The sequence below is a fragment of the Filicampus tigris genome, chromosome 5 (assembly GCF_054856515.1).
Source record: "Filicampus tigris isolate MCC_2025a chromosome 5, RoL_Ftig_1.0, whole genome shotgun sequence".
NCBI classification, from domain to species: Eukaryota; Metazoa; Chordata; class Actinopteri; order Syngnathiformes; family Syngnathidae; genus Filicampus; species Filicampus tigris.
In genome coordinates, this window is record NC_141221.1 from 684,442 (window position 1) to 704,175 (window position 19,734).

At 51.8% G+C, this 19,734-nt stretch overlaps 2 protein-coding genes across 6 annotated transcripts; both read left to right on the forward strand.

Moving 5' to 3' along the window:
- Positions 1 to 146: 146 nt before the first annotated feature.
- Positions 147 to 11,658, forward strand: LOC147146756 (zinc finger MIZ domain-containing protein 2-like). Of its 5 annotated transcripts, none has more exons than XM_086031903.1 (21): positions 147 to 463; positions 1,455 to 1,513; positions 1,619 to 1,733; positions 1,808 to 2,007; positions 2,084 to 2,240; positions 2,552 to 2,764; positions 2,827 to 2,938; positions 3,032 to 3,147; positions 3,217 to 3,303; positions 4,329 to 4,500; positions 4,574 to 4,715; positions 4,832 to 4,910; positions 5,314 to 5,445; positions 5,538 to 5,640; positions 5,723 to 5,880; positions 6,205 to 6,272; positions 6,385 to 6,453; positions 6,664 to 6,914; positions 8,715 to 8,872; positions 9,287 to 9,457; positions 10,039 to 11,658. In XM_086031903.1, the coding sequence occupies exons 2-21, from the start codon at positions 1,464 to 1,466 to the stop codon at positions 10,156 to 10,158; spliced, it is 2,673 nt and encodes an 890-aa protein (XP_085888029.1). In that variant the 5' UTR covers positions 147 to 463; positions 1,455 to 1,463; the 3' UTR covers positions 10,159 to 11,658. The 5 variants fall into 5 exon arrangements, with proteins under 5 accessions (XP_085888029.1, XP_085888031.1, XP_085888027.1 ...); XM_086031905.1 differs by having other exon boundaries at positions 3,035 to 3,147; XM_086031901.1 differs by having other exon boundaries at positions 320 to 463; positions 3,220 to 3,303.
- A 2,106-nt stretch (positions 11,659 to 13,764) lies between these two features.
- Positions 13,765 to 18,872, forward strand: LOC147146757 (peptidyl-prolyl cis-trans isomerase-like). Its single transcript, XM_086031988.1, has 4 exons — positions 13,765 to 13,933; positions 17,175 to 17,294; positions 17,395 to 17,567; positions 18,507 to 18,872. Exons 1-4 carry the CDS (start codon positions 13,865 to 13,867, stop codon positions 18,637 to 18,639), a joined length of 495 nt encoding a protein of 164 aa, XP_085888114.1. The 5' UTR covers positions 13,765 to 13,864; the 3' UTR covers positions 18,640 to 18,872.
- The last annotated feature ends 862 nt before the right edge of the window (positions 18,873 to 19,734 follow it).

Genomic DNA, 19,734 nt, shown 5'->3' on the forward strand with positions numbered 1-19,734 from the left:
CCAGTAAGATGTCGTCTTCTCTCCGGTGTGACGGCGGCGATGCCGAGCGAAGCCGCGGATGAGCAGCTCTCAGTGTCCGACCGTGCTGCGCGTTGTGGTTGCGGTGCTGGTGGTCGCGGAGCCGCGGGGCAGTGAGGGATGCTGACGGCTGCCGAGGCCGGGTAGCCGACGCGGAGGCCGTCGGACGAACGGACGGACGGACGGACGGTCGGGCAGACGGGCAGACGGGCAGACGGGCAGACGGGAGCCCGGTGGTGAACCCGGTGGTGAACCCGGAGCTCCCCGGGCGAAATCTGGTGCCTCGGCGGAGGATCTTTTGTGGATATTAAGGGACGTGTCGAAACGGGTAGTCCCGCCTCCAGTGGCTAATTACGGGTTTGAGCTTCTTGATGACCCGGAGGCCCGGAGCAGCACAGAGCGCACAGCCCCGCAGTGGGGCTTGTTCGGTGGCCAAGTGGCGGAGGTAAGACGGCCTCGCGGTCCACCTTTTGTCAGACGCACGTCGCCGCGCTACTATCAGGCCAACTAACCCCTCCCCGCGTCTTCGACTTCAACCCAAGATTAAATCGCCTGGAGTCGGACATTGTTAACAAGAAGAGTGTCTTGGAGGGAGACGTTAGCTGGCGGCTAAGCGTTAGCCTGCTAACATTCCATTGTCATCAGCCGGGCTGAGCTAGCCGAGCAAGGACGGCGGCTTTACACCGGGCTCGCGTTCACGTTGGCGTGTCTTGTCGTCACGTGTCGTTGAGACTTTGCGAAACCACGGGCGAGCGTGTGCGATTGAGAAGCAGAATCGGATTTTTGGCGACGGCCTTCTGCGTTCCTTGCCGGTTGCTCTCGCTAATGCTCATGCTCATGCTCATGCTAATGCTAAGGCAAGCGGCGTAGGCGGCTGCTTGTTGGCTTAGCATTAGCATGAGCTATTTTCCGACCAAAATGTCTCCGACGCTTGTTTTCAACGAGCCTCGTCCTCAGTGCCTTGACTTGAATATTGGCTCATTAAGCAAGGTAAATGCTCCCTGTGTGGGTTTAACGCCTTTCTGTCAGTGGCTGTTGTTCTGTGTGCATTGCTCTCTCTAATTTGCTTGTGTTTCTGTCGTTGGAACTTGTTTGAGTAATGGTGTGTGTTGACGAGTGCGTCTCTTGTGTGTGCTTGTAAAATGTCGGTATGTTTTACAGCGTGCGACGTCATCACAGTGCCTTCACTTGGTCCAATCATCTTGTTCGTCAGCAACACAACACGTGATTTTGCAAAGAATTGATTGTGTGATCATTACAGTTTCAAAATGTTGCAACCACCTGCGGTGTGCACAAAAGCCAAGTTGGCGTGCACCTGATTTTTGTGTTCACACCTCAACTTTTTTGGGTGGTGGGGGTCGTGGGATGGCATACTCTTTCGAGGGGCGGGCGCCCCGTATGTGGTCATCTGATTGGCTGCTGTTGACTTTCTGCAGAGACCCCCAATGAATCCGCTCAATCAGATGAAGGCTGGACTGGCCAGCAACCCACACAGGTACGCACACACGCTAACATTCCCGCTCTTTCATTCACATTATAGGCGCACAGACACAAACATGTTTGGAACACACACGCCCTCCCCCCCCCCCCGTTTCCCCAGTGAGGGTTTGTATGGGTATGAGCCCTCCGGTTGGCAGCAGCCCACCAACCAGCCCCCGGGGTCCCTCTCCGTGGTCACCACCGTGTGGGGGGTCACCAACCCCTCGGCCAGCCAGGTATGACACACGCCGCGTCGCGCGCTGCGCGCACACTCTGGCCCGTCTCACACGCCGCCTTCTCTCCGCATCAGGGCGGCGCCATGGGGCCCGGGGCCAACCCGGCCGGGGCGCCCATGATGCAGGGCCCCGGGGGCCCGTCCACGGCAGTGGGCGCGGGGGGCTACGTGGGTCAGCAGAGCTACGGGGAGCCCAGCAAGGCCTACCTGAACCAGGGCGTGTACGGCCAGCCCGGCGGGGGCTACGTGGGCGGCCCGGGCGGGTACCCGGGAAGGTGGGTGTCGCATGTTTGACCGCGTGGCGCCCACAGGTGGTGACTGTTTAACCCACTCCGTCCTCCCCGCACACAGTTACCCCCCCAACCACAGCGGGTCCAGGGGGGCCGCGGACTTCACCCAGGCGGCGGCGGCCGCCGTGGCCGCCGCGGCCGCTACGGCCACCGCCACCGCCACGGCGACCGTGGCCGCCATCCAAGAGAAACAGAACCAGGAAATGAACTACGGACAGGTAAGTGACACTTCCTGTTTATTTCCTAACGCACACGCATCACAACCACGGACACACACACATATCACACTCATATGGAGATACGCACACACACTCTCTCTCACATCCGCACGCACGCACGCACGCACACGCATTCCCAACGTACACATGCTTTTCACACACACACACTCACATCAGGCATGCACACACCACACATGCAGGGTGGGCCACCAACTAGTCTAGTCTGCTCGTCTTCTTTGAGCGAGCCCCCCCTCTCTGTCACCTGACCGGAGCGCATGACCCCGCCCCCCTCCCATTCCGCTGTGTCTCAGATGGGCGGCCCGTCGTACAACAACCAGTTCATGGCCCACTCGGTGCCCCGCGCCCCGCCCGGCATGGGGCCGGGGCCCGGCCCCGCCAGGGGCCCCACGTACGGTCCCGGAGGCCCCCAGAGGGTGGCGGCGCACCAAAGCTACTCGCCTGCGCCGCAGCAGCAGGCCCACCAGCGGGCCCCGCAGGGCCTGAAGCGGCCCTACAACTCGGAGGTGAGCTGCCGCCGCGGCGGATGGGCGAGAGCGGCGTCTTAGCCGTGGCGTTTCCTCCTCAGGCCTTCCCGGGGACGCCTCAGCAGTACGCCGTTCCCGTCGGTTCCGGGTCCATTGCGGTTTCAGGCGGGGGCGGGCCGCCTGGACCCGGCTTGTACTCGCAGTACCACCCAGGTCAGTCGCTGACAGAATAGTTCCCGCGCTAACGTGGGCGGCTAACGCTACCGTGGCCGGTGCCGACTCATTGTTTCTTCCTTTCTGAACCAGCAGGTACTGGTGGTCCAGGCCCCGCCCTGCAAAGGCCAATCTCCAGCCCCTCCTACCAGAAGCTGTCCCTCCCCCAGTACCCTCCATCGGTGCCCCCCAACTTGCAATACTACAAGGTGTGTGTGTGCGCGCACTTGAGCGTGTGTGTGCACACATCTGTGTAAGTGTGTGTGTTGTTGTTGTAGCAGGAGCAGTTCAACGGTCAGGGTGGAGCTTTGGGTGTGATGTCAGCGGCGGGAGGCGTTTACAACTCCTTTCACCAGCCTTCCGGGGTAAGCGTGCCTTTGTGTCTTTTTCTGGATGTTGACGGTTGGGGTAGACCGACGATCGGCTCGGCCGGCTCGATAGTCTGCGTTTTGACTGATATTGACGCCGGCCTTTTTAAAAAAAAAAAAAAAAAAAATCGAATGAATCCATTTTAAACTGTGTTGAAATCAAAAGCAAGTTGAACATTTCTGTCATTTTGAAATTTTGGAGGGCTTCATTTACTGTGGAAAACTAAATGGAGCTATTGCTGAAAGCGGAGGTCAACGCAAACCTTTTTTTTTTTTTTTTTTTTTTTTTTTCCCAAGAATATGTTCCCAGCAGGCCCACTAGTTGAAACACGGCATTCTGACTAATTTTGCATTTGGGGAATATAAGTTAAGCAGCAAAATGCGCTCGTTTTTAGCCATCTGTGGGGGCGGCCATTTTGTCTCGCGTCGACTGAAAATGACATCACAACTGCCCACGACGACCAATCACGGCTCAGATTCAGAAAACGGGTCAGCCGCGATTGGTCCTTGTGAGCAGTTGCGATGTCATTTTCAGTCGACGCGAGACAAAATGGCCGCCGCCCGCAGAGATGGCTAAAAACGAGTGGATTAACACTTATTGCATAAGCGCAATATTTATCGGAATGCTCAACTAGTGGGCTCGCATACAACATATTCTTGCAAAAAATATGTTTGCGTTGACTTCTCCGTTACGTTATGATTGAACTTTTGAAGCCATGCGCTGGCCGCTCCCCGAACTTTGAGTTTTGAGAATTGTATTACAAAGATGTACAGTATATTGTGTATGTATGTTTGTTTGTGTCTGTGTGCCCTGCGATTGGCTGGCAACCAATCCGGGGTGGCGGCAAATCCGACTTTGATCGAAATGAGCTTGCAACTTCAGTTGAAGTCCATACGGATGTCCCCATGGCACTCCTTTGGCACCCGAGTGTTTGAGTCCCAATCCAAGACCTCGGCAACGCCTCGGCGCGCGCGCGTGTTTGTGTGTGGTCGTCATCCTCACTCATCATTCCCGCGAGCAGCCCGGTCGGGGGTTACCAGGCTACCCCGGCTCTCCGGTCCCCGGCAACCCGACTCCGCCCATGGCGCCCGGCGGCTCGGCGGCGCCGCCCTACGCGTCGCCCGGCAACAGCGGCGACGTGGGCAAAGCCTCCTTCCCGCCCGACGCCAAAGCGGCGGCGGCGGCGGCCTCAGGTGCGTGTCCGACCGAAGCGCCCCGCGCGGCCAGCTCGCGAGGGGGCGGCCCACCTGACTTGCCGTTGGGCAGGCAACCCGAGCGACGACCTGCGTCTGACCTTCCCGGTGCGGGACGGCGTGGTCCTGGAGCCCTTCAGGTTGGAGCACAACCTGGCGGTCAGCAACCACGTCTTCCAGCTCAAGGACTCGGTGTACAAGACGCTGGCCATGAGGTCACTTCACTTCCTGTTGCCTTTTCACAGCAACACTTTGACCTGACAGCAAGCGCTGAACCGTCTGCGTACGTGCGTGTGCGTGTGCGTGTGCGTGTGCGTGTGCGTGTGCGCAGGCCGGACCTGGAGCTTCAGTTCAAGTGCTACCACCACGAGGATCGGCAGATGAATACCAACTGGCCGGCCTCGGTCCAGGTATGACGCTCGCGCGTGCCGCCGCCGCCGCCGCCGCTCATTTGGTTCCTTCCGAAGCCACAAATGGCCACGTTTGAGCCCAGCTGACTGTTTGTTGACGGTGACGGCACAACACCGCATTTCAAATTTGATTGTGTCAATCAGAGGCGGGGTTTGGCCTCAAAGGGGCGGGGCCGCCTTCCTTTGAACCCTGCTTTTCACAAGAATTCCAAATGGGCAAACGATTGAGAGGATTGACGCCTATTTTGGTAGCTTGACCTTTTGACCTCTACTTTGGCCCGCTGGATCACGCGGCCTTTGGCGAGGCGCAATCGCTCAGCTCAGCCGAGTTTCGGCCGGCTGAAATGTTTTTGTCGAGCGTCTCGGACCGCCCATTCCACTTTGAACTTGCCTCCTTCCTCAGGTGAGCGTGAACGCCACGCCGCTCAGCATCGAGCGCGGCGACAACAAGACGTCGCACAAGCCGCTGTACCTGAAGCAAGTGTGCCAGCCGGGCCGGAACAGCATCCAGATCACCGTCAGCGCCTGCTGCTGCGTCAGTCGCTCGCTCGCTCGCTCGCTCGCGCGCTCGCAACGTCTCGCTTGCCGGCTCCGCCTCAGCGCCTCGTCTCGTGTGCTGTCGCGCAGTCTCACCTCTTCGTGCTGCAGCTGGTCCACCGTCCGTCGGTGCGTTCGGTTCTTCAGGGTCTGATGAAGAAGAGGCTTCCCGCCGAGCACTGCGTGGCCAAGAGTGAGTGGCGGCACCCTCGGGGGGCGGGGGGGGGGGGGGCCCGCGGTTCGCCGAGCGTTGTTGACGCCTTTGTGGCCCGCAGTCAAAAGGAACTTCAGCAGCGGCTCCGTTGCCGGGACCCCCGGGCTCAACGGAGAGGACGGCGTGGAGCAGACGGCCATCAGGGTGTCGCTCAAATGCCCCATCACCTTCCGACGCATTCAACTGCCCGCCAGAGGACACGACTGCAGACACATCCAGGTAGGCGCGCTTGCTTTTGCGCCGCCTTTTGAGCTGCAATTAAAGCGGAAGTCCAGCCAAACATTTTTGGGGTTCAAGAATATGGTCTATGCAAGCCCTCTAGTTGAAACCGGGCGTTGCGATAACCATTGCGTTTGTGGAATAAGTGTTAATCCGCACGCGCAACATTTACCACAGAAAAGTCATCCAAACCAAGCTAAAAGTTGCTCCGGGGAGCAATTAGAAGCAACCGAATTCCAAAAGGCAGGACTCGAAAGCAACTGGACTGAAAGTTGGTGTGCAAACGCTCTTTGATCTTCTCAAGCCATGCGTTCCTGTGCGCAGTGTTTTGACCTGGAGTCGTACCTGCAGCTCAACTGTGAGCGGGGAACGTGGCGGTGTCCCGTGTGCAAGTATGGCCAAAGACACACGTGTGCTGGCTCCGTGGCAGCATTCCTCTTGAACGTGTGTGTGTGTGTGTGTGCGCGCGCGTGTGTGCGTGCGCGCGCGTGTGCGTGCCTGCAGTAAAACGGCTCTGCTGGAGGGTCTGGAAGTGGATCAGTACATGCTGGGAATCCTCATCTACGTTCAGAAGTGAGTCGCTCGTGCGTGATAACCAGACGGCACGTGCGGCAAGCCGTGACATGCCACGCCCCCACGCGGCGCCGCGCTCCTGTCATCGGGGGCGGCCGTTTCGCCAAAGTTTGGCCGTCCCTGGCTTTTTTCAAGCCGAAACAGACCGCAATCGTTTTGTCGCGTGATTTGTGTTTTTTTTTTTTCGACGTGCGCTTTGCGTGCGTTCAGTTCGGAGTACGAGGAGATCACCATCGACCCGGTGTGCAGCTGGAAGCCGGTGCCGGTCAAGCCGGACGTCCACATGAAGGAGGAGGCGGACGGCCCGCCGCTCAAGCGCTGTCGGAGCCTCAGCCCCAGTCACGTGGTGCTGCCCAGCGTCATGGAGATGATCGCCTCCCTGGGCCCCGCCCCTCCCTCGGCGTCCTCGCCCGCGCGCCACCCGGCCCTGCCGGCCGACGCGCCCGACTACGCGCTGGCAGGTGCGCCGCTTTGCTTCTCTTGCTGGCGCGTCGGGCATTTCGCCGCCGCCTTGGAACACTTTGCCGTTTCGCATTCCCATTTGGTGTTCGAAATGGAATTGGGCTTTGACGCTTTTTCTTTTCACCTTTTAGTTTGGGCTTTTATTCATTTTAGGCCGTTCGGTTTTCAAATATGTGGAGCTTACTTGTCCGAGCGCGAGATGAAAACGTGTGGAAAAGTCTGAAAAAACTGTTTGACCTTCCTTCTTTTGTGCAGCAACGCTAAAGTCGGGACAGCTGAAATCGAGCCGGAAGGCCCGTTTTGCGCATTGGCATTCTCACTTTATTTCATCAACAAAAATGTCCTTTCAATTTGAGTTGGCAGTTATTTTTTCGTTCGATAACCTCGATGACCTCAAAGTGAGCGCGCGTGATGACGAGCGCGCCCGTGCCCGAGAAACGTTTTACGCCGCTCGGGAGCTTTTGATGGCTCTCAATCTGAAAATGCCTTTTTTTTTTGTTTTGTTTTGTTTTGTCGTTGTTCCGAATTGGCTCAAGTTTTGAAGACGTTCCATATTTGTCTTTCAGCAAAGTGCTATTCGGCAACTAAGGACATTTGTCTTCTCCGGGGATGGAACGAGTCATCGGAAATCAATTGAAGATGGATTTGAACGGCTTATATACGCCAAAAATATACCCCGAAATTTCAAAAAGAATTAAAAGCCAGATAATTGAAATGAGTGGTGGTGTTTTTTTAAAATAAGTAACAAGCTAACTGAAAATCCCGTTTATGGTTGCTAAACTAGAATGAGAGCAAAATTGTCCATGGTCTTCATCTTTGTCAATACGTTTCGTACCTGAGCTTTTGGGCTTGATTTGAACTGTTTTTCTTTGTGCCGCTTTGACGCAAAAAGGAAGGAAGGAAGGAAGGAAGGAAGGAAGGTCAAGCGGCAAGCAGTCATCTTGCAGCACGTTTCCACCAATGTTCGTCGCCTGGCGCCGGCCCCCAGAAGGTGCTGGCAGATAGACGATGACTGTCACACGTCCAAATCAAGCGGACGAGAAGGAAAGCCAGGGCGCGGCAGCTTCGTTGAGCGCATCCCAAACCCTTCCAACAAGCCGATTGCGTCCTTTTTGATGGGCGTTGTGCACGACCTCGTCCGACAACTGTTCGCAACTGACATTGCAATTTCATTCAGAGGTGGTCACTTGACCCGATTCTGCCGGCCGCGAGCCGGGTACCCTTCCGTCCTCATCCCTCCGTCCTTATTATAAAAATAATCATCCTCCGTCCTCGTCCTTTTAAAGCGCTTCCGCCACCCCCCAAAAAAAAAAGCGTCCGTGCAGGTTTCATAATTCAACAACGTTATTTCAGATCATTGGCTGGCTCATTTCCTAACTGTGTCCACCAAGGTAGCTTTTAGCCAGGGGACATTATGAGAATATTTAAGATAATACTATTGCGTTTTACTGCAGAACCTTTGTGTCGTAAAACAATATCTTTTCGGTTTTATTGCATTATTTTGCACTAAAATAATGACTGCAAAATAATGCAATCTTATTTTAGGAGGAGGGACCGGAAGGACGGACAGGTTTTGTCGCTGGGATGTGTGGGTTTTATTTGTTGTTGTTGAGTTTCCACTGACCTCTTTTATTTATTTATTTATTTATTTTTTTTAAGTTTGCACTCAAGAAATACACTGTTTTAAAATGCTAAAACTAACAGGAAAACCCATAACCCCCCAAAATTCAAGCAAAGTACTCGTACGCGGAGGCGGGCGTGCGTCAATCAACTCAACTTGATCCGCTTGCGTGTTTCAGCTCCGTCGTATCCCGGCCAGCCGGCGTTCTCGGACTCCGGCGCGGGGCCGCCGACCCCGGGGGGGGACTTCTCGTCTCCCGGCCCGCCGCCGCTCTCCTACCGCTCGGAACTGTCCGCCGCCCTCCTGGCCACAAGCGACAAGCCGCCGGCCGCGCAGGTGCCGCCGCCGCCGCCGAGCATTTCCCACATGTCAACGCTCGCTTCCTTTGCGTTGCTTCTTTCTTGTCTTTGCGTCCCTGTGCCAACTTGTTTCCCGTCCTTCCGCTTTCCTTTGTTTCTTTTTCCTGGCCTTTCCTGGCCTTTCCTTTCCGTCACTTCCTTCCTTTTTCTTGCTTTATCCGCTCGTTTTTTTTCCTCCTCCATTCCTGACGGGACTTCCTTCTGTGGCTTCCCGTCCAACATATGACTCCTTCCTTGCCGACGTTGCTCCCTTCCTTCTCTCTTTGCTTCCTGCCGTTTCTTGCGTTGTGCCTTTCTTCCTTCCCGTCGTCCCTTGCTGTCCTTTGACCTGGAATTGCCTTTCCTCTCATTCCTCATCCCCTTTCCTTAACGGCTCGCTTCCTCCCGCCAGACGTCGGCTTCCCGCGGCCTCGGTCTCCACGGCAACCCGCAAGCGGGCAGGGCCGTCAACCCCATGCTGCTGCTGCAGCAGCAGCAGCAGCGTAGCAACCACAACGCTCGTCTCCATGGTGACGCCTTCAGCCTCGGGCCCGGCGCAGACGTTCCGGAAGCTTCTCTCGACGTGAGTGGATTCGGTTCGTTGCGCCGGTGGCCGTGCGTGCGTGCGTACGGGGGCGGGGGCTACAATAGTTTGGGGTTTTTCATTTTTGCTTTTTCATTCAGTTACTTTTACTTTGTTTTTGCAGCAGATTTTTTTTTTTTTTTTATGACATTTTTGGGAAAATGCTTTGTTTTAGTTTTGTTTTCATGAGGTTTACTTTTCTCACATACGGAGTGTTCGTCAAGTGAAAAAAACAAAACAAGGTCACCGAGTGTCGCGTGATGAATTCAATTACGATTGCTAACCTTTTTTGTAATGGAAGCATTTCAAACGAAGCCGAAAGCTCGTGTCCGATTTGAATAAGCCAACGACACCTTTTGCTATAATTATACTTTTAGTTGGTTTAATAAATAGACGTACTTGTACTTTTCAGAAAGCATTTTGTTTTTTATTTCATCAAACAAACATTCCCCCCCCGCCCACTTTTAGTTGCAGTTAGTTCATTTGTGTTTGTGAACTTTTGTGCGAGTGAGAGAGTGAGTCTGCGTGCGTGCGTTGTCGTGGTAACGCTGCGTTGCGTTGTGTTGTGCGCGTGGTTTCAGCTGCTTCCGGAGCTGAGCAACCCGGACGAGCTTCTGTCGTACTTGGGCCCGCCGGACCTCCCCAACAGCAGCAGCAGCAACAACAACGACGACCTGCTGTCTCTCTTTGAGAACAACTGATTCCTTCCTCTCTTTGCTGCCGCTCAACTTTTTACACTGGTGTCACACTTTGGTTGTCTTTGAACAATCCAGAGTTTTTCCTTTTGTAGTCCCCAAAGCGCCACGCGCTCGTCAACGGATTTCCTCACATACGTCGTGTTTTGCCACTTTGGAAATCGGCGGGAAAAGCCCGAAAGTTGAATTCAAGCACGCCAATCGCCGATTGCCATTTTGGCTTTCTCCTCCACTTTTTGACGTACCTACGTTTCTGCTGTCGGCGCTTGCAGCGGCCCTCCGAGGAACGGGAAGTGGCCAAAACTGTCCAGAGGGACTTCAAGCGCCTCGTCGCCGGGGCTGCGGTGCTGGGAAACGTGCTCGCCGACTTTGCGTCTTCGCTGTCATCGGTGCGCTCGCTTGCCGCCGGTCCCCCAGAAAGTCGCCAAGATTATCACCTGCGAAACCAAACCAAACCAAACCAAAACGTTCTTGCGATGACCGTGTCGGGCTTGGCCAAACTGATGGCGAGATGTACGTATTGCATAATCTATGCCGCCGGTGTCAAACTCTAGGCCCACAACCTCATTTTATACGACCCGCGAAGGCAAATCACGTGCGTCAATTTCACCTTTCTTGCCAATTGTTTTCATTTTTTAACAACACTGAGTTATGAGATCCTACTGCAAAGTGTCATTTCTTACCAATCCTCCCGTATAAAATACATTGAAAAATCATTGAGCCATTACTTACCACCTTCTCATTTCAAAAGGAGCTCTCCATCAATTTGTTGTGTATTTGCGATCGTTTGCGTTCACGGTCATAACGGCCCTCCGAGGGCCGCCGCATCCGCGATCCGAAAATGAGTTTGACACCCCTGGCGTATGTGGATTATTATCATCAAAATAAAAAATACGACACGGGTTAACGATAATAAACTACAATAATACACAGAGGAAAAATACCATTCAAAACATCCGGTGGAAAATAAAATAACTAAGTTCCAAGGAATGTACACCGAAACGGTTCCCAAACATGCTTGCTAACGTGCTTGCAAATTTGCTCTTACGTGCTTGTCATCGTAGCACAAATCAAACACCATACCATTCTTTTTTTTTTCTTTTAATCGTATATTCTGTTGAAGGTATTTTCCGTTGATACCGATCCCCCGTCGATGGCGATACATATCGATAATTGAATCATGGGCCAGGCCTATGGCGGCATCACACGTCTTGGTTATCGCCGGTTCATTTTCAAGCCGGCCACGAAAGAAACGTGACGTTGAAATCACACTCGACTTTCCCCGGTTCCTTCCTTCCTTCCTTCCTTCCTTCCTCTTCAGTTGCATCCAACGATGTACTCGGTCCTCGAACAATATGAAGAATTGCAAAATCAAACCAATAAGTTATTGTGATGATGTTGGCGTTTGCTTCAAAGGCACCGCGGGACCGCAGCGTATTTCTCGCGTCTTTTCTTGATCACTGCTTTTGTCCCAATGATGACTGTGAATAAAATGACTTTAACGGAGCCCGAGACAATATTTGCTTTTCTAAACCAATACGTTACGCTGCATTTGGATGATGTCAGCGCGGGACACTTTCTTTGGAGGTCTTCAGAAAAAAGAAAAAAGGTCCCACGAGTCCCACCGGAAGATTTGCAACGCCGACCAACCAATGTCGTCGGTCGATAGTAGCTCTTTTCAAATTGGCGGATATATTGTTGCCCTTTGTATTCATTTTACACATTACGACGTGACAAACATTGGCCCATTTAAGTAATTAGTCAATGAATTGGTTACCGGAATTGTGTTCTGCCAAATAAGGGAATCGTCATTGGCCGTTAAAAAAAAAATACAAATCCATATGGGTGGGGCTTTAACGGCTGATGACAAACGTTGACGCAATGCAAAAAGGTCACCGAAAATTTCAAAGTGACAAGTTGAGGAGAGATGACGATCCTAAGTGGTATCCATCTTTTTCCCTCCATCACGCGAGTGATGAAGATGGATTCCACCCAAGGAGAACCTTTGCATTGATGAACAAATGGGGCCATTTTACAGAAGTCTCTGTCAAGTCGCCAGGCACGACAATGGCGACAACACAGGAAGCAGCCTGTGCTTGGAGCCGCAGCGGTGTGCCGGACAATCGCCGATCGAGGCCAACTGCAACTTCTACCTTGACCGTTACTTGACTTCCACAATCTTCTGCAGCCGTCGTCTTTCCGACGTCTTCTTCATCACCCCGGTCGCGGTCGGAATTGGTCACGTTATTGCCAGGAGACGTGGTGGAGACTTGAATCACCATCAGGTCGCCGACTCGTCTCCAGGCCGGTAGTGAGATGGACCCTCGAGGTGGTAATAGTACCGACCCTTCTCATGAGCTCCTGGAGCCTCCAACTTAGTCGCTGTTGTCAGAATGGATTCAGGAAGATGTTGCCTCCACAAGCGGTGAAGCTGTACAGGACCAGAGCAAGGCCAAAGGCATAGAACTCCTGTAGATCCATTTCAAGTTGGATACATCAGCTGGTGGTCAACCAAATAGTGTCCCCCCCCCAAAAAAAAAAAAACACGGTGAGACCCACAATGTCTCCAGAATCACATGTGCTGTGTGTTGCAAGGGTCAAAATCCTTTATTGAAGGCAAAATGACAATCATGCCTATGTTCAAGTTGCGTCCTATCATTTCTCTTTTGAGCTTTGCAGGCTAGCTTGCTCTGGGTGTGACCGCTGCTTTTCTTTACCTTTGCTGTCATCACCTGGTAGCAAGTTCATGTTAAAAAAAACTTACATGTATGCTTAGTAAATGAATTGATATGACACGTTGTGACCATCCTGGCCTCCAATTGCATGCATGAGATGAATAACAAAAACATGACATACAAAAAAAAATCCACTTTAACAAAAACATGACATACAAAAAAAAAATCCACTTTGTTTTTAAGTTGTAGTGGAGTCAAAATCGGGGAAGATTTAGCTTTGAAGGGGTTAAAAGCGGCTGAGCCTGAGCAAATGTTTATCGTTGATCATAATCAACTTTCAGATGCGTTCCCCAAATGTAAATAAAGTGCGTTAAAAATTCAATGTATTATTCTTGTTATAATCTTACTAATTGCCGCAAATACGACACTAATAAAACGTCATAAACATCAAGCTATTCTGACATCGGTACAAAAGTGCTAAAGGCAGCAAACGGACTTTTCTTTTTTGTCGTCGTGCAGATGACCGCGCCCTGTCCACGTGAGCGCGCATTCTTCGGCCCCTTACCGCCCCTCTCAACACCCGAGGGCGCGCGCGCACTGCGGGTTGTGACATTCAGCCATCACGCGCTGCCCACCGTTGGCCACGGGGGCTGTCAATCACACGTGGCGTGCTCTTCTTTGAACACAAAGACTTGCCGCTATATAAACGGTGCGGGGCGACCCTTTGAGAGCACGTTTAAACCGCTGCGCTCAATCGGCCCGCCCTGACAACGCACCAAACGCACCACAAAAGTGGGCCTGGCCAATAAGAAATCGTCACTTGGCGAACGTTACTTGTCATTTGCCTGCCAATTGGCCACAGTCTGCGCCAGTAACGTTCGTCGCCGCTCGCCATTGGCCCGATTGAATGATCACCGCCCACTAGCAGTTTCATATAAAGTTGATCGACGCTCCGCCATCTTTCTCGGTTCATTGTCATTGATCGCGTTTAGTCGGAAATTTTTACCTTCTTCCTCGGAAGCGACGCAAAGGCAAACATGGCCAAACCAAGAGTGTTCTTCGACATCACCTCTGACGGCGCGCCTCTTGGCCGCGTGGTGATGGAGGTACGTTAGCCCGATTATTGGCGCGGGGAGCGGCGAGGCGTTAGCACGCGTTTCCTTTGTGGGGGGCTCCGGAGCTCGATGCCGATGCCGATGCCGATGCCGATGCAGATGGCGGAACGCGCGGCCCCGGGCGGGCGAGCCTCGAAACGGGCGGGAGGCCGTCTGGAGGCTAGCTCGGGGCCGTGCCGGTGGGCCGTCGGTCACTAACTCGTGTTGGAGCCAGCCTTGCCCGGGCGGCTTTGTTTGAGCGTTAGCGACTTTAGCCTCGCGCGTTAAACTGGATGAGTCATGCGCCAATCGAACGCGCTAATGCGGCGCGCTTCTTTTCCGTTGCGGCCGGACGTCAGTTCGCTCGCCATGTTGGAGGTGTCGCCCCTAAGCCTCAAGGCGACTGGAATGACTACGCAAGTCAATGCCCTGCAATCTCTTAAATGGCCACCTGGAAACGTGAACACTCTTAGTCAATGATATAGCAGCGTACTGTATTCTTAAGTTGCCGTTACAAGATGGACAGCAATCACTGCGTTTGGTGCTTCTCTGTTAAATTACTGTGTGTGTGTGTGTGTGAAAGTGTGTCCGTTTGGGGACCAGATGGGCATCGGAAACGAAATGTTTACAAAGTGACTCTTTCTCCCATTCAAGCATTTATCAAGAGTGTAACAGTCTTGCATACAGTGATGGCTGTAGACACCGGACGGAGCTCATATTTACAAAATTCAAATGACTGTGATTCTCATCTACTGCTCGTCTTGCACATTTGCAATTAGATCGAAAGTGTATATCATGTTTTTGGGTCCTGGTTTCCCCAAATGTAGACTGATGCGTAATTTGCTCCTCTGCGGGAGTTGTGACAGCAGTAATATTCGCACACATGCTCCGCTATTATTTCCCGCTCTCGTCTGCTGACGGCTAATGCTAACGTAGCAATGCTGCGGTGGAGCCCGCCGCCGTCTTTTGTTGGCCGGCCGCTCGGCTTATGGAAAAAACGGGGCGGACTGCGGGCACCCCGCGGGCACCCCGCGGGCACCCCGCGGGCACCCCGCGGGCACCCCGCGGGCACCCCGCGGGCACCCCGCGGGCACCCCGCGGGCACCCCGCGGGCACCCCGCGGGCACCCCGCGGGCACCCCGCGGGCTCGTTTTCCACTCGTGACTTTGGACCGTGATGGGACTGCGACACTTGTGCCTTCTGGAAGCTTCCATGCGCGGGCGCGGGCGGGGGCGGGGGCGGGGCGGTCGGTTGGGCTGAGGGGGGCGGTCGGTTGGGCTGAGGGGGGGGGGGGGGGGGCGCGGGGGCGCTTCCCTTTGTAACCACGTTCCAGAAGTCCTTACACGCTTATGAAACGTTTCCTTTGGGTCTTCGGTCCGAACGTTGTGCTTTTTGCATGCAATGGCCGACCGATTTTGTTTCACCCATTCAATCCGAAAAATAATGTATCACAAAAAAATCTGAGACTTTTTGTGCCCCAAATATTTGTATAAATGCACGCAAGCATTACGTGATATCGGCCTCTTTTCAAACTATCTTTTCCAATAACAATTTTTCAAAATGTCATGTGATAAGCATGAGAAGAGTTCAGGCGGAGGTGGGCATTTTCTGGGCGGTGTTCACTGCCCACAAGTGTCACTTTTGGTGGGGGTGGGGGGGGGGGGTTGTGCTCTTTGGACTTTGGCCCAAACGGCAAGACCTTTCCTCTGTCGGTGCCCTCCAAAACATGGAGCATTCAGGGGATGTCTGCCTTTGTTCACCTTTTTCTTGCATTCTTTGGACCTGTGTCACTTTGGAAACGACTTTCTGAAGTTGCATCTTGTACTCACCCCAACTCTGCTTTGTTCTTGTCGCTAGTTTAACCCGTTCGGGACTGGAGCGCATACCCGTGTTTCTACCACTGGAGGCGGGAGCGCCGGTGCGTCTTTCCACCCTTAAAGCCGAGAGAGAGCATACACGTCATTTTCTTTTTAGGATTTAATTCTCTGTCTCTTAACCAATAAACTGCATCAGAATATACACGTGACGCTGTTGTAAACCCGCGGAGGATGTTTCCAAATCCTTGCGAGTCATAATGGCGGACGCTCTGAAATGAGCAACGGCGCTCGTATAGCCGACGCGCTTGTGGAATTTGAACCAGTCGAACGTGATGTATGTTTGCAGACAATGGCTATTGATGGCTGCGTAACAGAATAGAGGATGGTGATTACCACTCGCTTTTAAATTAAATTTACATTTTTAAAATGTAGATGTCAATTGAAAGTAGTGCTTCTCTTGCTTATTTTGACATCTTCGATTGAGACGGTAAAGATGAATAAACTGGGGCCTGTGTGAAAGCCACGTCGAATCCCTCCAATTCTTTTGGAATGATGCGTCTGTCTGCTACAGGGCCTGACAAATTCATTACTTCGTAGGTGTTGAATTTGTGGCAACATTTTCCAGGGTAATTCCAAAGACAATCTCAGGTTTTGAGGAGCTGTTGAGCCAGGCGCTTTAGGCCTTCGTGGGTTAAATGGAATTGTGGGGTTTTTTTGTCTTCAGTGTCTTTAACCAAGCAAAAAAACAAGAATACACTTATTTAAAAAAAGAAAAAAATCAAATGTCTAAAATGCAGGTGTGGCTAGTCCCAAAATATTGAATCTGAGAGAGGTTGACTTTGCTAACCTAAATTGTTTACAGTTGGAGACTGTAATAACTGGTGACATTGAACATATCAACTCATCTAAAAGTAGCCTCTATCCCCTCCCAAAAAATATATATTTTTTGTGGCCAGATGCAGATTGTTTACAGTAAAACTTATGTGGCGGAGTTTTTCTAACTTGCTTATGGAATGTGCATAAAGTTCCGATTTTCTTGTCAGGTTCCAACTAGATTTGCAAATCCTCTTTTTCAACTTTGTATCCTTATGCGGACAATCATCTGAAAAATACCGGAGTCATTGTCCATCAAAACGTGGACTCTTTGAAGTTTCCCGTCAAATATCTGGACCTTTTGTCCAGATGCAGCTCGTATTTGGCGCAAATGAGCACGCGCCGTTTTTCGAAAAAGTCCAGGGACACTGACGCAGATTGTGCTAACAAGCTGTCTTTTTTGCCCAGGAAAATGAAATTGCCCTTCATTGTCACGATCATCAATCTGTCCATTTTTTGACAAAATTGGCCAGTGTCCGTCTCGCATGACATGTGGTTCATGTATTTTGGACCCAAATGTGGCTGTTGGTAAAGCTGCTTTTTTTTTTTTCTTCTCCCTGCAGCTGCGCGCTGACGTGGTCCCCAAGACGGCGGAGAACTTCCGCTCCTTGTGCACCGGCGAGAAGGGTTTTGGCTACAAGGGCAGCACCTTCCACCGCGTCATCCCCGGATTCATGTGCCAGGTGAGCGAACGTATTCTCGGCCGGGGCGACTCGGACGAACCTGCCGACGCCCGCCCGCCCGAGTGGAAGGAAGGCAAAGGCTAATGCGTTTCCTATTCAGGGCGGCGACTTCACCAACCACAACGGAACCGGAGGAAAGTCCATCTATGGGAACAAGTTTGCCGACGAGAACTTCACCCTGAAGCACACGGGACGAGGGATCTTGTCCATGGCCAACGCCGGACCCAACACCAACGGCTCGCAGTTCTTCATCTGCACCGACAAGACCAACTGGTGAGAGCCGCCCGCCCACTTGCCTTCCGTTCACCAGTAAGACAAAAAAAAAAAAAACACCATGTAGTCCCTCGATGGACTTTCATTTTTGGGGACAATCGGGTAAAAAAAAAACAACAACTTCGATCTCTTTGTTCAAGCAGATGAGGTTTCAAATAAACCGTACACCAAATTCACCAACACAATTTGAACATCACGTCAGGAAGAACCTTGTCCAAAATTCGTGCAGCGTTTTCCAAAGTCAAAGCAGAAGTTTGCAACTGTCGGATTTGACTTTAGAATAAAAAACAAGCGGCAATCTTTTGGCCTACTTTCTGTCATGTTATGCACCAAATCAGCAATTTACTTAACAGTATCTCATTCTGTTTTTTCCAGTTTCATAGATTATTCAAGCAATTGTCATGAATTGATTTCCTGCAATGATTGTTGGGTACAGTTCTTTTGATGACTAATGGGGAAATTTATTCCAAAATATGACTACAGCATAGCACAAATGTGCTCAATATTGATGCCCACACTCACACACAAAGGTGCAATTGCCTAGTGGTGCCACACGGTGGCAGCGAACCACTGTTGCAATGAAACAACTCAATTTGTTGGCCCATGATGCTAAATACCACAAGATGGCACCAAAGATTTTTTTTTTTCCCCATGTGTGGACAAGAGGGGGCCAGAGCAGAAGTCAGAAGCAAAATGCATAGAAGCCAATCTCCTTGAAAAATGTTCCTGGATCAAACATGTTATGGAAAGCTCAAATTGGAGTGGACCCATTTAATTATAAATTTAAAAAAAAGAAAGTGTTTTGAAAGTTCCCCCTACAGCCCAACATGGTAAACATTTTGGGAGTTGAAGTGTTGGAAGGATGGCGGTGTCTGTGTGGGAGAGCTCAAACGTTGAGCGAAGCCTGATGTGCGTGAGCGTTTGTTCGTTTTCCCTCAGGCTGGACGGCAAGCACGTGGTCTTCGGCAGCGTGGTGGAGGGCATTGACGTGGTCCAAAAAATGGAGGGAAAAGGCAGCCAAAGTGGGAAGACTTCCTCCCGGTTGATCATCGCCGACTGCGGCCAGCTCTGAGCGCACCACGTTTTAGGGACACCCCCCCCCCCCCCCGTCATTCCACATTCCAGCTGATAATGGAACAACTCATTTCCTCTTTTTCCCCCCCTTTTTTTTTTTTTTTTTTTTTTTGGTAACAATTCCAAACTTGTTGCTGCATTTGTGACATTGCCTCTGAACATTTGGTTTGCATTTAACGCTCTGCTCCAAAACTGTTTTCGTTCATCCAAGAAAATAAAAGATGGCCTTGACTACTCGTCTCTTGATTTGAGTCTATTCCTGAAACCTCCTGCTGCTCGTCATGAATCTACAGAATGACATGCATGTCGAAACAATGCACTATGTTTTGGATCAGCATTTATTTTTTACGGTTAAATGGCTTCGCATGCATGAATGGACTTTTTGGATAGTATTTAACAGTGGAGATAATCAATTCATTCTTGTAAGCTTTGCCACAAATGAATCTCCTCAAAACATAACTTTGTTTTTAGCCCTCAGACGTGTAAATGGTAGGTTTTATATTCTGCTACGCTTACTTTGGGCCCAGGGAGGTGGAGGGAGTTTGAGAGCAACTGGGCAAAGGAGAGTGCGTGGAGTTAGGATCCTTGTTGCCAGGTAAGACTCAATTTGCACCCGTTTTCTAAATCTGAGCCCTGAGCAGCTGTGGTGTCATTTTCAGTCGACGGACGTGACAAAATGTCCGCCACCACAGATGGGTAAAAAAAACAGGTGGGTTTTGCTGCTTAACTCCCGTTCCACAAACGATATTTATCCGAATGCCGCGTTTCAACTAGTGGGCCTGCAGAGAACATATTCTTGCAAAACAAAATGTTTGGGTTGACTTCAACTTTAACACTCACATGAATGCCGCTTCCATTTAGCCCAATTTTTGGGACAATTTGTAAGGCTGCAATTCAAAATGATTTGGACAATCGACGAATTGCTCATTTCCATCGCTTGACTTCAAGTCGCAATTGACACTGCAGAAAACGCATAACCAATCACGGCTGAGCTGATTTCTCAAGCTGAGCCACGATTGGTCGTTGCCTGAGCAACGGTGATGTCATTTTCGGTCAACAGAAGTGACAAAATGGCCGCCCTCGGCGATGGCTT

Excerpts from the sequence above, each read along its gene's own strand:
- LOC147146756 (XM_086031903.1), top strand. The coding sequence starts at position 1,464 with ATGAATCCGCTCAATCAGATGAAGGCTGGACTGGCCAGCAACCCACAC. Across the intron at positions 3,148-3,216 it reads CCAACTTGCAATACTACAAG|CAGGAGCAGTTCAACGGTCA; the intron begins GTGTGTGTGTGC and ends TTGTTGTTGTAG. Across the intron at positions 4,911-5,313 it reads ACTGGCCGGCCTCGGTCCAG|GTGAGCGTGAACGCCACGCC; the intron begins GTATGACGCTCG and ends CTCCTTCCTCAG.
- LOC147146757 (XM_086031988.1), top strand. The coding sequence starts at position 13,865 with ATGGCCAAACCAAGAGTGTTCTTCGACATCACCTCTGACGGCGCGCCT. Across the intron at positions 17,295-17,394 it reads TCCCCGGATTCATGTGCCAG|GGCGGCGACTTCACCAACCA; the intron begins GTGAGCGAACGT and ends TTTCCTATTCAG. Across the intron at positions 17,568-18,506 it reads TGCACCGACAAGACCAACTG|GCTGGACGGCAAGCACGTGG; the intron begins GTGAGAGCCGCC and ends GTTTTCCCTCAG.